This window comes from Aulonocara stuartgranti (assembly GCF_965226115.1).
Source record: "Aulonocara stuartgranti genome assembly, chromosome: 4".
In the NCBI taxonomy this organism is placed as follows: Eukaryota; Metazoa; Chordata; class Actinopteri; order Cichliformes; family Cichlidae; genus Aulonocara; species Aulonocara stuartgranti.
In genome coordinates, this window is record NC_138942.1 from 34,449,661 (window position 1) to 34,464,181 (window position 14,521).

General features: G+C 43.2%; 1 protein-coding gene across 6 annotated transcripts in view; it reads left to right on the forward strand.

Annotated features, from left to right (window-relative positions):
- The window catches only part of nfixb (nuclear factor I/Xb), a 135,184-nt gene that overhangs the window by 12,912 nt on the left and 107,751 nt on the right, over positions 1 to 14,521 (forward strand). Inside the window, exons 1-2 of one of the 6 annotated variants that reach the window (XM_082529190.1) lie at positions 1,638 to 1,872; positions 5,518 to 5,553. The exons of 3 other annotated variants lie outside the window; for them this stretch is intronic. In XM_082529190.1, coding sequence (XP_082385316.1) covers positions 1,846 to 1,872; positions 5,518 to 5,553 — 63 coding nt within the window. In that variant the 5' untranslated portion in view covers positions 1,638 to 1,845. Of the gene's footprint in view, positions 1 to 1,637; positions 1,873 to 5,517; positions 5,554 to 14,521 lie in introns of those variants that run through there. 2 more of the 6 variants (XM_082529186.1, XM_082529194.1) reach the window with 2 other exon arrangements.

Below are 14,521 nucleotides of genomic sequence, written 5' to 3' on the forward strand. Positions count from 1 at the left end.
CACTTCTGTGACACTTTCTTAATAAAATCCTCAGTTCTGGTGCGACTGCACAACAGCACCAAGCTGGTGGGTGAAGTCACTAACAGCGCTGGCCACTCTGGAACAGTGGTAAATATGTATATGCGAAGCGTGTGAAAAAGCAGAGCCGCGGCAGACCCACCAACCATAGCATATGGCTCTACCATGTGTTACTTAATGAGAGATTTACTCACACAGACCACTAAATGTGTGGCTCGTTTAAGGAGCGACGGCAGAGGAGTGTTTGCGTGCGGAGCATGCAAGTCGGCTCCATAAAGGACGGAGAGAGCAGAGGCTGTAACCTTTTGCACTCGGCTACCAAAGCGAGCTGAAAACAAAGAGATTTCCGCACATGTTGCAGGCAGGTTATGAAGTTAATACACCTGCCCAAAGGGAAACCAAAAGTTGTGTGTGAATGTGTTGTAGGGCGTGTGTGGTTCACATTAGTCATGTATCCTATTCACAGAAAAGGAATGCTGGCATTCTAACCTTGTGCGACGGCGAGGGCGAGAGGTTACAGTTTTGTGGCGTTACATGCGCTCCTGACCACACACTTTCTCCCTCCCCGCCTGCACCTCTGGCTCGAGTATCTGGCCGCGTGCAGTAATTGGCCACACAGAGCCCAGATCTCTTTGTTTCGCCTGCAGAGGCTTGCAGTATTTAATAAAAAATGCACAAGCAGTAGGCCTCATAAATCTGTGGGACTCTAACGTCAGGCCTAAAATTTCAGCTCCACTTCTTCCACAATGACTTCACTCCCACCCAAATTCCCACTGTACCACACTCGGGACCTGCTCCAAGAAATGTTATTTTATGATTTTTATGTGATATGTGTACCCCTCACTACCGTTCATGTGTGTGTGTGTGTGTTTTTCCTCACACACCCCAGTGAAGTATTTTGATACCGCTCAAAGACTGTGATTATACGTCTGTCTTCGCTGTTTTCTACTTCATAGTGAACGCTACAGTAACTGTTTGGCTTGGACTCACTTCACTGGTTTTTCAAGCTACAGTTGTGGGTTTTTCAGACTGGGTCAACTCTGGTTCAGTAAATAAATAGACTTAACTTAACAGCAGCAATGAGATGATGCATCGATTTGAATGCCTGTAAATGAATTTAAGTGTGCAATCAAATGTAAACTTATGCATGAGAGAATTCCTGTGATCAGGACCTTCAGCAGAATTATGTTAAGAGGTTTTATGCAACTGAATGCATGCTTGGCCATCGCATATTTAAAAAGTCAGTGAAATCAGAGGTGCTCTCACAATATTCCTCAAATTATATACTTTCATCTACTCTGCTGATGCATTTACGTGTTTCCTTCTCAAGTCGGTGTAACTGACCGGCTCATCTGCCCTCTGGTAATTATTTGCTCTCAACATGGAATGCACGGGTCAGTAAACGCAGCTCGAAAGCACAGTATTGCGAACCTAAAGACGCGGGGAAGCGTGTGCACAGCGGATTCAGAGTCCCCAAAAGCAAAATTCATGCTGTGGCAAAATCCGAACATTTTACTAAGAAGAACTTCAATCTGCGTGAAAAATAGAAAGAGTGTGTGTGTGTGTGTGGGGGGGGGGGGCTTTCAGTAGGATAGAAGAGGGGAGCGATAAAAGTCCTGCGAAGAGGAGAGCAGAGAGGAGAGGGGAGGGAGACAAAGTTTTTTCCCTGAAAGTTTGTGCAAGCTTTCACTTTCTAGGCGGGGTTACTGTAAGCTGCAGCAGCATGGAGTGAGAGAAACAGGACGGCGAGCGATTGCAATGCAGCACCATACCGAGCTTCCATCCAACTTAAATAAGCTCTCCAAGTCTCCTTCCTAAAAAATAACCATGTACTCCCCGTACTGCCTGACACAGGTAAACTGTCTTCTCTTATTTCATTGTTTGGGTAGCTTACAGTGGGGACGCCGGGGTTTTCTCTTTTATATATATATATTTATATATACGTGCAGTCAGTGCGGTGCCACTCTGCCTTTCCTCGTGTGTTTCGTGGTTGTGTCGAGCGTCTTTCTTCCACTCAAACTTATCCTCAGCTCTCCCGGCGGCTCGTCTCGCGGCGCGCTCGGTCGCACGAAGCTTTTTCCCGTGCGTTTCCATCGCACATGGTTTTTTCTTCTTCTTCTTCTTCTTTTGGGAGAGAAAATGGCGCTTCTCCCGAAATGTATTTCTTTTTTTTAAACAAAAAAGAAGGAGGGGATCCCGTGAGAGGAGGAGATAGCAGAGCGGTGGAATAGACAGGACGTGGAGCGGAGTTTAATTTGACTGCTGTTAAGATTTTTCTGAAGTGGCGAGAAACGCAGGGAGGGTTTTTTTTTTTGGCCGGTGAGAGGGGTGTGAGCAGGGGCGCACACCGCCGCCTTTAGGGCTGTTTTCATGTGGGACTGAGACCGGGAGAAACGAGAGATTGGAGCCTGAAGTGTGTGTGTGTGTGTGTGTGTGTGTGTGTGTGTGTGTGTGTGTGTGTGTGTGTGTGTGTGTGTTTGAGAGGAATACAGAGAGAGAGTGTGTGTGCGCGCGTGTGTGTGCGCGCGCGCGTAATTATAATTGGTCAGTATACGTCCTGCGTGCGCCTTTAGAAATAGTCTTTCTTTCTTTCTTGCTCTGCTGCTATACCATCTCTTTTTCACTTGAACGCAACACGTGACAGGATCGATTTCAAACGCGTATTTGCACGTGCTTCTTTTTCTTTCTGACCTTGAACGTATAGACAGCTGTGTGTGGCGCTTCCTCGCGTTGCAGGGTGAAATAAAGTCCAGGTAGTGACTTCACTTTTTTAGCACTTTGCTTTTGTTTCGGGTCAGAAATATTGAGGGATGCCGTTTCCTGCATCTGCAAAATGCACACGTCATATTTAATTCGAGCAATTGTCAGTGTTCCTTTGCTGCTATTGTAGACCTGATGAAGCGATCAGTGTGAAGAGATATCTCAGAGCGATGATTAAGTAGCTATTTAAACTTTATTTAAATCTGTGTGTGTGTGTGTGTGTGTGTGTGTGTGTGTGTGTGTGTGTGTGTGTGTGTGTGCGTGTGCGTGAGAGAGAGAGAGAGCGCGCTCATCTCTTATATCCGTTCAGTGAAATGATATCAGCATACTACTTTTAGCAGATTGTATTTCATGCACTTTGCCTCCAGTTTATTTGTAATACATGTAACTTTTTTTACTAAGTTGGCTCTTAGTAAAAAAAAAAAAAATCAGCTTTATTCATATTAATTTAGCTGACACGTCACGTGTGCTAACACGCCAAATCTTTCCCTAAAACTACAGTTTCCAAAGCGGTGCGAGTTCAGCTTCTTGCTTTGCGGCACAGTTGGCTGGAGATAAATGTAACATTTCAGACTGTTCTTGAAGCTTCCCTCTCCATGCAGTTAATCTGTATCTTTTCTAACCTCAGCCATGTTAAACTGTCATCATTTCTCTCACCAGAGCGTATTTCGCAAAGCCAAATAAAATCCAAAGTCTCCGTTCTGACATGGCATTCTTCAAGTTTTCATTTCAACATCAAGAAGGTTTTTTGTTTGTTTGTTTTTTATTATTATTATATATTATTGTTGTTATTGCAGGTATTTCCTTCACTGACCTCCCCCGTGTTAAACAGTTGCTGGATGTCTTACTCCTATAAAGACAAACTTGTTTATCCCTCATTGGTTTCGGCTGACAGTGGACTGCCAGGGCTGCTGTTTTATGTGTAATTCATTCCTGATTTTTACAGTGGTTTTATTAAAAAGAAAGAAAGAAAGAAAGTGTTTTCCTCACATTGTATGAGACTCTGCTACCAGACGGGCCGAGAGGGATGTTTCTGGGTTCGTCCCACGCGGGCACAAGTCATGTCTGGTTTCCATTTAAAAACATTAGTCTCCCCGATCATGATGCCCGTAGAGCCCAGAGAGTTTATTATTTTCCCATTTAATTCTTCGTTTTATTAAAGAAGCTATTAAAGGCTACTTAGGGTGCTGACTTCAGGACTTGGATGGTGAAGCTGTATTAGTACTGAATAAATTATATATATATATATATATATATATATATATATATATATATATATATATATATATACACTCTTTTAACTCTGCAGATGACTTTATCTGCAACATAAAAAATATTGCACAGTCACAGATAATCCCTAAACAAAAGAAGCTTTTATTTACCAACATAAATTTCCCCCTAATTCAAACTAAGTGGCAGCAGAAGCTCATACAGGCTAATGTAGCACACATGGTGCACATGATGGGAACTTACAGTATGTCTTTGACTGGGCATGAAAAGGGATAGAAGCTCATGTTGTATTTCTTGTCATTTTTTAATAATTAGTAGCCTTATGTGTGCGCAAAAACAACTTCCCTCTCCGTGCAAACAACCTCCTCTCTTTTCACACACACACACACACACACACACACGCGCGCGCGCGCGCTTTCTCTCTCTCTCTCTCTCTCTCTCCCTCTCTCTCTCTCTCTCTCTCTCTCTCTCTCACACACACGCACTTTCTCTCTCTCCCTCTCTCTCTCTCTCTCTCTCGCTCTCTCTCCCTCTCTCTCTCTCTCTCTCTCTCTCACACACACACACACACACACACACACGCACGCACTTTCTCTCTCTCTCTCTCTCTCTCCCTCTCTCTCTCACACACACACACACACGCACTTTCTCTCTCTCCCTCTCTCTGTCTCTCTCTCTCTCTCACACACACACACACACACACACACACACACACACACACACACACACACACACACACACACACACACACATTCACATTCCCTTGCAGCTCCGTCTGCAGACAGAAAGGCACATTTTGTTTATTTAATTGCTGTTAATAATTAAGAAATCGAGCTTGGACCTCGGATATGGCAACACATGTAAACAATCGAATGAATTATTAACTGTGTGCTGGGATGTGACGGAGACTGCGTGATGGAGGCAGATTACCGAGAGAGCCCCGAGAGGAGAGGAGTGTTTGCTGCGTGACTCCCACTGCGTTTCAGGATGTACTTTCAATGCATATTTATTTATATTTTAATCTTCCATTAGTAAGAATTGGGTTACGGTTCTTTTTGCATTGCCTCTTCCATTGCATTTCTTTTTTTAAAGGATTTTGGAAACTATACTTGGGAGTGCTGCTCAGATTATGCGTCGACATAATCGTGTTGTTGCTAATCGTTTTGGGGTTTTTTTTTTTACATAATGCATTTTCACTTTTTTACCCCTCCTTCTCTCGCTCTTGCTTTCCCCCAAAGTTTTAAGTTCCCAGAAGGCCACAGTGACGCAGCACAAATCTTAAAAAGCCAAACATTTTGGGGAGGAGGGGATGGGGGTGGTATTCAATGCTTTTCTTAATGTGTTCAAATCATTTATGCAGCTCGTAATGTTGTCATCTCAGACTGTTTTCACTGGTGCGACGTTTTAACTTATTCCTTCCCTCTGCCCTCCCCTCCCTCCCCCACCCTCTGCACGCCTGGACGCTGACCCCTGCTCTCCTCGCCTCTTAACACCCTCTCAACACTAAAGTATTACCCTACTCACCTTCTAAACAATGCCTTAGTGGTAAGTCCTGTTTAGTCCCTTTTTTATTCAGCATTAGGTGTATGTGTCTTCTCTTTCTTTTTTCCTTTCCTTTTTTTTAATCTTGGAAAAAGAAACAAAACAAAAAGCACTTTTTTTTTATCCTTCTCCTCCTCCTCACGTAGGGCCTCTCACTCTGACCTGTAGCTGGATTTATTGCAGGAGCGCGCTGACATTGTTTAGCACACACTTAGCAAGAAATATTTTTCACATTATATGCTTTTATTTTGTTAGTGTTTTTATTTATATATATTTGTAGTTAAAGAAAAACAGCGGGTAATGATCAAAAACTGACCGCAGGTCCAACACTATGAATAAATGACTGCGGCGGTAAAACCAGATTATAAATCGGCGCTACTTTCCAAATAATACTTGTAACAATCCGCGAGGAAAGGTCGTTTTCCGTGACTTTAAAGAACTTTATTTTCCTGCGGATCTATTTTCTTAGTAGCCATAAGTCGCCTCTGCTCTGAGATCCACGATGTCAGGCTCCGTGACTTATTAGTTTGTCCGCCACAGTTTCCCCTATCAGCGCGATATTTCTCCAAGAGGATGTATTATATTTTTCTTACGTCACCGCCAATCGGTATCTCGCGTTATCAGAAAGACGCGTTTTCAGTGACAACAGAGTATTTCTTGGGGGGTGGGAGGGACATGAGCTTGTTTATTTTATGTGAACATCTGATAAACAAATGTAATCAATATCTGGACTTTAATGCATTAACTTTAAGTTTACACAAATTTGGTGACCCCCACCCCCCTCTCCTACCCCCACCCACTTCATCCACTCCCTACACATCCAGGCTGTCTCTCTGTCTCTTCCCATGGTCTGGAAAATGAGTTGGAACAGCTGTTCAGAGGATTAAAATCCGATGGAAGGGTGGTCTGAATAAACAGAAAAATGTTGGATTTTTCAGAAACCTAATGAACAGCGTGTAACCAAGCGTCCACGCGGGACATCCGATTGTTCACCTGAAAGTTTTGGTTAACACCAATCTGAATGTCTTTACACCAGTTAGGCCCGTGAGTTGGCACCACTGGGTGCCCTTTTCCAGCCAGACTGTATTGCTCCCATCCTTTAAAAGTCAGTTAAGGATTGGTCTTAAATTACTCAGGTGGGCATATTTAAATCATGTTATTGTCATGTGATCAGGTTCAGTTTCACAACAGCTTAATTGCTTTGATTCTATACACACACACACACACACACACACACACACACACACACACACACACACACACACACACACACACACACACACACCCCTAGTGTAATCCAGTAAAGCTATAGAGGAAGAAGAAGAAGTGTGGAAAAGAGACACAGCGGCCAGTAAAGCACTCTTCTTCTGGCCACCAGTCAGAAAAAATGAACTCATAGCTCGTTTGATTGACAGGTAGGGCTGATCTACTGTGCTCTCTCGTCTCCTGGTTGTGTGCGCACATGTGTAACTGGAGTGCTGGACTGGCTGTGCTGGTTGTTTTGTGCTGTACAGGCAAAGCTGGACCCTTTCCCCCTCTTCATGGGATACCAGGAGGTCATAATGTCAGACTGCCTGGGACACTGTGTTCCATTTATAACACACAGTCAGTTACAGGCCCATCCGCCTCAAAACCCACAACCGCTAAAAGGCTAAATATTACACACACACACACACACACACACACACACACACACACACACACACACACACACACACACACACACACACACAAATATCACCTCAGGCCTCAAACAAGCAGGTCACTCTGATAAGACATTGTAAAACTCCAAATGAGGGCTTTTTAGCGTGACATGGAATATTTGCATTGAAAGCGCATGACTTAGAGGTTTATGAAGGTTTCTGTGATTATTGTCAGTCAGAAATGTGACTGAGGGCCACCGTGCGTCAGCATGCAGACATTTACTGTCGTTTTTTTGGGTTTTTTTGCAAAGAAAATCAGAGCTCTCTGTGGTGGCAGAGACAAAGACAAGATGAGTCGGGTGCATTTTTGGCAGCAGGGAATATAGATTTGAATTAAGTAGCATGTAGTTTTTATCTCGAGCTGCATGCAGAGAGAGGCAGAACCAACTGCGTCTCATTCAATATCAGCACAGCTGTCCCAGCATCCGTGGAGAATGGATTCCTACTGCTATTGCCATGGGAGGCTCCAGCCAAGAAGAATGGGAGGATATCCAGTGTGTGCGCTTGTGTTTTAAAAGGAAGGCGAGGAGTGAGAGGGGCGAGGAATATGCTGGTGTGTCTGTGTGCACACATGTCTGTATGCGTGTGTATGTTTGCGTGATTTTTGCATGTGTGTGTCATGTTGTCTCCACCCGCCTCACTTTTCCTTCGCTCATGTCACCTCTGGCATGGATTAGTCTCTGGCACAACCCTGGCAGTGCCGGCGGCCCCAGTGCGGTTCTGTGGTCGCCGATATGTTGTGCCGTTGCCATGGCTACTGAACACACACACACACGGGTGCTAAATTACATAATTGAGCTAGAATATACAGAGGAACACAAAATACTTAGTGTACAATGTGAGCAGAGAAAAGGGAAAAGGGAAAACCACCGAGACAAAGTGTTCCTTTACCAGAATATGAACCGAGAGCTCAAAGCTGACATGCATTGGTGAATATCTAAGAGCTTTGTCATAGCTTAACACATCGGTACAGCGTGTTCTTTCCCTTGATTTTGAGTCATAAATCTACATAAGAGTGCTGCCATTATGCGGATGTTTGGAACAACAGGCAGTTGAGGGAAAGGTGTTTGTGGTGGCACACACGTGCATGTGTGTGCGCACGCGTGTGTGTGTGTGTCTGTAAAACCCAAAAATGTCTGTTTGATAGGGGTGTGGCAGGTTAAGTTTACACAAATGCATCATTCACATAATTCCTCAAGTTCATTTCATTGTCCTCGTCCTGAGCTGTAGATTGGCCCAACTGGATCGTCGGTGCGCTACGAATTTAAAATCTTTGAATTGGAAAAGTAGCAAACACCAAATATCCCCCAACCAGGATTATCAGTAACCCTTACTCCATTGAGTTGCATATTAACCCAGAATTAGCATCCATTCGAGCTGCGGTGTTGTACACTTAATAATAATGGATTGGATTTTATATAGCGCTTTTCAAGGCACCCAAAGCGCTTTACAATACCACTATTCATTCACTCTCACATTCATACACTGGTGGAGGCAGCTACAGTTGTAGCCACAGCTGCCCTGGGACAGACTGACAGAAGCGAGGCTGCCATAACGCGCCATTGGCCCCTCTGGCCAATACCAGTACCAGTAGGCGGTAGGGTAAAGTGTCTAGCCCAAGGACACAACGACCAGGACAGAAAGCCCGGGGATCGAACCGGCGACCTTCCGGTTACAGATGTGCTTCCCAACCCAGCCACGGTCGGTGGTCTCTATTTAAAAAAAAGCTTATTTTTTGTCTTATTAGACTGATCCATTATGGGGGGAGGGCAAAAAATTTGCAAAAACAGAGTGCTAATTAAATTGTCAAGCATTTGATTAAAATTTTACTTGATGTGAGGAAAATATTCAGCAGAGCCAACCTCCAATATTCCAATAAAACCCAATATGCAGCGCAACTGTGTTTTGGCCTCAGGACGAGCAGATGTTCAAACCTTGGACCTCTAACGGCTTGAAAAGGTTCAAGATCTGAACTCTCATGAAGAACTGAGGCATAATTTTAATTTGCATAGCAGCTTTAGTGTATTTATTGGTTGCTATCGCTCAGCTGTTAATTCATAATTGCATATCAGTTTGACAACATGTTTATGTCGAAGCAACAAAAGAAGTCCAGTAGACAAAACTGTCACTGCTATAAAAGGTTTTAGTCAATAAAGTCGTGATGCAGATTGTGAAATGAAAAATGTTGTACATTTCTCAGTGTTTAGTTAGTTTTGTCTCATGTTTAGAGCCACCGACGGCCGACTCAGAAACGTTTCTAAGCGTGCTTTGTTCTTGTGTTGAGTAAATTTGAACGACTGCCAGTATCAACACACGGCGCGAACGTTGACAGTAATTCATTCTCTGCTCTTTCTTTTTAATCAACAGCATTTCCGTGAAAAGACAAGCCGAGTGATATTGAAGTTCTTTTGTGCCCCACAAAATAGAAACTAAAGGCCAAAACCCGCGAGTGGGGTGAAACAGCCGCTGCATCAGTCTGTCACAAGTCAACAGGAATAGATAGAGATTTGTTTTGCGGATCATTGACAGCCCACTCAAGGTCACTTCAGTGTGGGCAATCTGGGCATGTTGTTTGGCCTGTCCTGCCTGTCTGTCTGACCTACATCTCACTGCTCTGGCTAAATATATACAGTAGACCCCTCATTACAAAGCTTCCAGATTAATCTGGATGAAATCTGAGCACCGTTCTCCCCCGCCGTGTCTGACTGCAGTCTCTCTTCACAGACTTCCACAGGCTGACTTTCTATCTCACCCAGTCTCTCAGACACTAATATTCAAAAACTAAAGAAATAAATGAAGCTGGCAGATGAAGTCTTTCATACAAATGTGGCACACACTTATGCGTTATCATCTTGTAAATAAGATAAAAGCCACAAAGGCTTCTGCTTGTTCAGAAACAAACGTCTACACGTACAGTACAGCATTTCTGCAAATTCAGTCCTAATGTTGGCTATATACGCTATGTTTTGCTGGGCTTCAAGCCTGAAGCACCTGCACATACTTAATTCCACAAGACACAGGTGTGCATTCTTTCAGAAAAAAATCACACCCATCACGACTCTGTTGTTGCAATAGACCGTTTACTGTATTTAATTAACCACAGTATTTAAAAGTAGTCACACAGTCCTGTGAAATGAACTCCAGTACCCTTTTAGTGACAGCTCCCCCCGGCCTAGACATGTTTATTTAGAAACGCATTTAATACTGCTGATTTTATAAAAGGGGATGTTACTGCTTTAATTTTGATAAAGAAGCAAAATATCAGTCATAATCCATCTTTTTTGGCTAATTTATCCAGTTTATTTTTGGCTAGCTATACGCTTTAGCTAACAAGTCCAGTCATTTTTCTAATGGTTTTAGCTAATTGTTGTTTACTGCTACTAAATAAAATATCAAAGAGTTTTGGTCTGGAGAATCGAGCATTGAAAAGACTTTATTAACATTAACATATGAAATATTAAAAACCCGTATTCAGATGTCACTCAGTTACCAGTTGCTTTAAGCTAACAGTTTTAGCTCCTTTAGCAACAATGTTCAGTTAACTGAACTGTCTGTCGCTACACCTGAATATTTACCCATTACAATTGCTATTTTTTTCATCTTAAGCTATTTAAAAATATTTGTAAATAATTTTTAGTTTTCTGTTTCAACCCTCTACACATTATTTTAGCTAAAGGTTAAGTTTTCATTACGTTTAACTAATTGTTTAAAATTCTCTCTCACACCCATTGCTCTTATGCATTGTCAAGAGTCACACATAGTCACAGCTAACTCAGTAAATTGATATAAACAGCATTTCTATTGCTTCAAATTAATTGAGCGTTTCTAAATTCTTTCCACGTACCTTCTGGCAATAGCAGAAACACCCCCTGGGGCACTCTACCATATATATGGGAAGGCACCAAAACACATTTTTCGCTGTTAATCTTCAGTGCGTGTGTGTGTGTGTTCTACCCATCCTTGTATCACTAGGCTAAAGAGACATCTCTGCACACCTGGTAGAGCCTGGAGAGGTAATAATAATTTGGATAATTTGGATACAAAGACTTCATCAGGCCACAGTTAATTAGGAAGCGGTGGCGGTGTCTGGGATGGAATGACATCACGTGGTTATGATGTCATGGCATTAATCATCTTTTCACCACTTCTTTAGTTCCCCTTTGAGTAGAGGAGGGATAATGGGGCGCTGATTGGCTCGTTGATTTTACCTCATATTTCCCGAGGCTTTCTTTTACAATCACACCGCATTACCTCATGCTGTAGGGAGGGAAGTGATCGAGGGCTGGCTATGCTGATCCATAGACTGCGAGCCCAACACTGATTATGTCCCGGGCTTTAACGTTACATCAACATTTCAGATGTACTTTTTTCTCTTCCAGGAACATGGCTTAAAGATTGTGACTGGGCTTACAAGGCATTTATTGGGTTAATGTTGGAGGGAAAATCTTTTCCTGTCTTGGGGGTGGGTGGAGGAACGTTGACGCTGGGAGGCTTATGAACCCGCAAGTCAAACAGTAATGAAAACAGTTGTGACCTGATTTCAAGAGGCGGGGAAAAGACAGTGTAGAAGGGGGAATGAGCATTTTAAGATATAGACAAAAAGCTGCAGAAAATATCTGGGGCTACTTTCTTTCTTTCTTTTCCTTTTCTTGCTTTCTTTCTTACTCACTCGCTCCCCTTCGTGTCTTCCTGCTACCTTCCCTCTCTTTTTGTCTGTGTATCTAATTCGGCCACCCCGTCCAGCAAGGAATAGCTGTCACCCTGGGGAACAAAGCGCTAGAACTTGCTCTTCAGAGCAGGAAGTTGGCTTGGGGCCAAGGGTGGAAAATCTATACCCGGTTGCATAATATAACATATCTTTACCTCAGATGAACTCTGAGGAGGCCTGGCAGCTGTGAGCAAACAGAGCTGGAGGGCGGGAGTTTGTGTGTTATTAACTGACTCTGTTTGTGTGGAAGTGTCTGTGTATGTGTCGGGTATGAGTGCACGCTCTATGCTTCTTGTAACTTGCGTTTGCTGGCCGGCGCTGCAGGCCCAAGGCTGTTTCAGACCCCCTTGACAGTGGAGTCGAGTACAGTAGAGTCAAATAGAGCCTTGTTGAAATAAGTGAGGAGTAGAGTAAAGTTGAGTAGAGGAGTCCGAGGCCAAGGAGGGCTCAGGGTTAGATTCAAACACAACTCTGCGGCTTCTACTTTTGGCTCAGGGAGCCAGTAACTACCATCCCTACTCCAGCTGCAGCATACTCTGGGAGGGAATTCAGATATAAACTTACTGCTCTGTTTAGGCTCAGAGAAATAGCTTCAGGATTAGTGTGTGTTACATGGAAAGTTGTATATTTGACTGGAAAATTCAGTGCAGGATGCGGATTTCATGTCACTGCTAAAATATAAAACACAGATGGGCCAGATTTAACTTTACTCTGCGAGTTCACGGACGTTCCCCGCTCGTCTAACTCTCATCATGACAGCTTGTGAATTCGCTTCCATGGTGCATTCATCCCACTGCCTTCCCTTTATTAAGACGTCACTCTGGTCTAGGTATTATCTCTAAAGGAGGCGTTTGGAGAAACAGTAGCGTGTGTGGAGGGGACAAGGAGCGAAATGTCCTGATAGCATTGGGCTGTCTAACGTGTCAAGCTTCTGTCAGTCCCTCTGCAAAGCCCAGTGAAACTTAAAGCCGGCCTCATTACAGTCATCATCTGGAATAAAGTGCAATCATCACCGCCACCTGTGGAAAGCTGCGGTGGAGAAAAGACTCTCACAGGCCTTATAGACCGGTCTGCTGGACTCGTGTATCAGTTCACAAACACATTTTATATCATTGGTGTGATTTTTTCCCCCCACTTCCATCTGCACACCTGAACACAAATATATCAAGCCAGAGTTAGGTCTCATATGGGGACCACAAATTGACTGTATATTGCCGCCAGGCTGTGGAGATTTATGATGAAAGTGAATAGGGATGGTGTGGGCGGGGATGCAGAGGTGCATATTATGGCGCCTTTTTTTTTCTTCTGTCTTGGAAGAGCTGATGGTCTTGAGAATAGTATAGAGGAGTACAACAACAGCAGAGCTATTTTCATTTTAGGAAGATTATAGAAAGAAATTCAGCACAAAGAGAAAAGAGGGGGAAACGGGCGCGAATGAAAGAGGCCATAGTCTGTGTATTGTAAATACAGTAGACTGGGGAGCATTCCATATCCTTTTATTTTTTTTCTACCAGCATGATTTGTTTGATTTACTCTCTATCAATCAGCGGAGGATGTATTTAAACAGACTTGAAGTATATTTGAGAAAGCCTCTTTATAGCTGTGGCTGTTTGTATTCTCCTTTTACTTTCCTTGGAAGCAGACCGTGATTAAAACAGACGATACAGGCGTATTGTGTTTCCTAGGGGATTGGAAGGAATACAAATGCATCATAACCATATTATACTAGTTAGGAGTGCTTTGTGTTGCCAAGCCTCTGGATACAGGAGAGAGTAGACACAGTTACTCTAAAGAGTCCCGAATGCCACAAGTGCAACAACAGGAGAGGATATTTGACACTGCTGGACCATATTTGACATTTCATCGTATACACACGGCGCTAAAAGCCTGCGCCGCATAAAAATACAAAACTTAACGCAGGAAGCCCCCCCAAAAAAAGTTCTGCTGTGTATATATGTGCGTGGAGCGCCGCAGAATCCATTTGGCATTTTTGTTGTGAGGGAAGCATGCTGCTGGTGGGACTTTGGCCTGCACAATCCCTTCTCTGTTAAAACAATGCGGCAGTTGTCCTCACTAACCTAATTACTCTCTCCAGGGGGAGAAAGGCAACAGCACCAAATCCCATAGTTAGGAGCTCTGATCTGGGCCCTGCTGTAAGAAAAGGCCTCATTCATTTCCCTCCCTCCATCAGCCACACATGCACAGGCTCACACAAACACTTTCTATTTTTCACGGCGATTGGATTCAGCCTGAAAGAAGCTAATGGTTCGCTAATACGCCCCGATATTTCTTTTGATATGTGTATTTTTTGCGTCGTTGTAACAGTTAATTACATCATTCTGATAATAAAGAATTTGCATGTAACATTCATGTCATGATATGAGCTTTGTGTTAGCCCTGCGAGGTGTAAGGTGACCCTAACCATATCAGAACATGTTTTTTCTCTTAATTTGTTCCCATGAGTGTTGGGAATCAAAGAAAAAATAATAATAATTGTAACTGACTTGCATAAAAAATTACATTTTGATATTTTTTTGTTTTTGCTATTCTCTAAAACAGG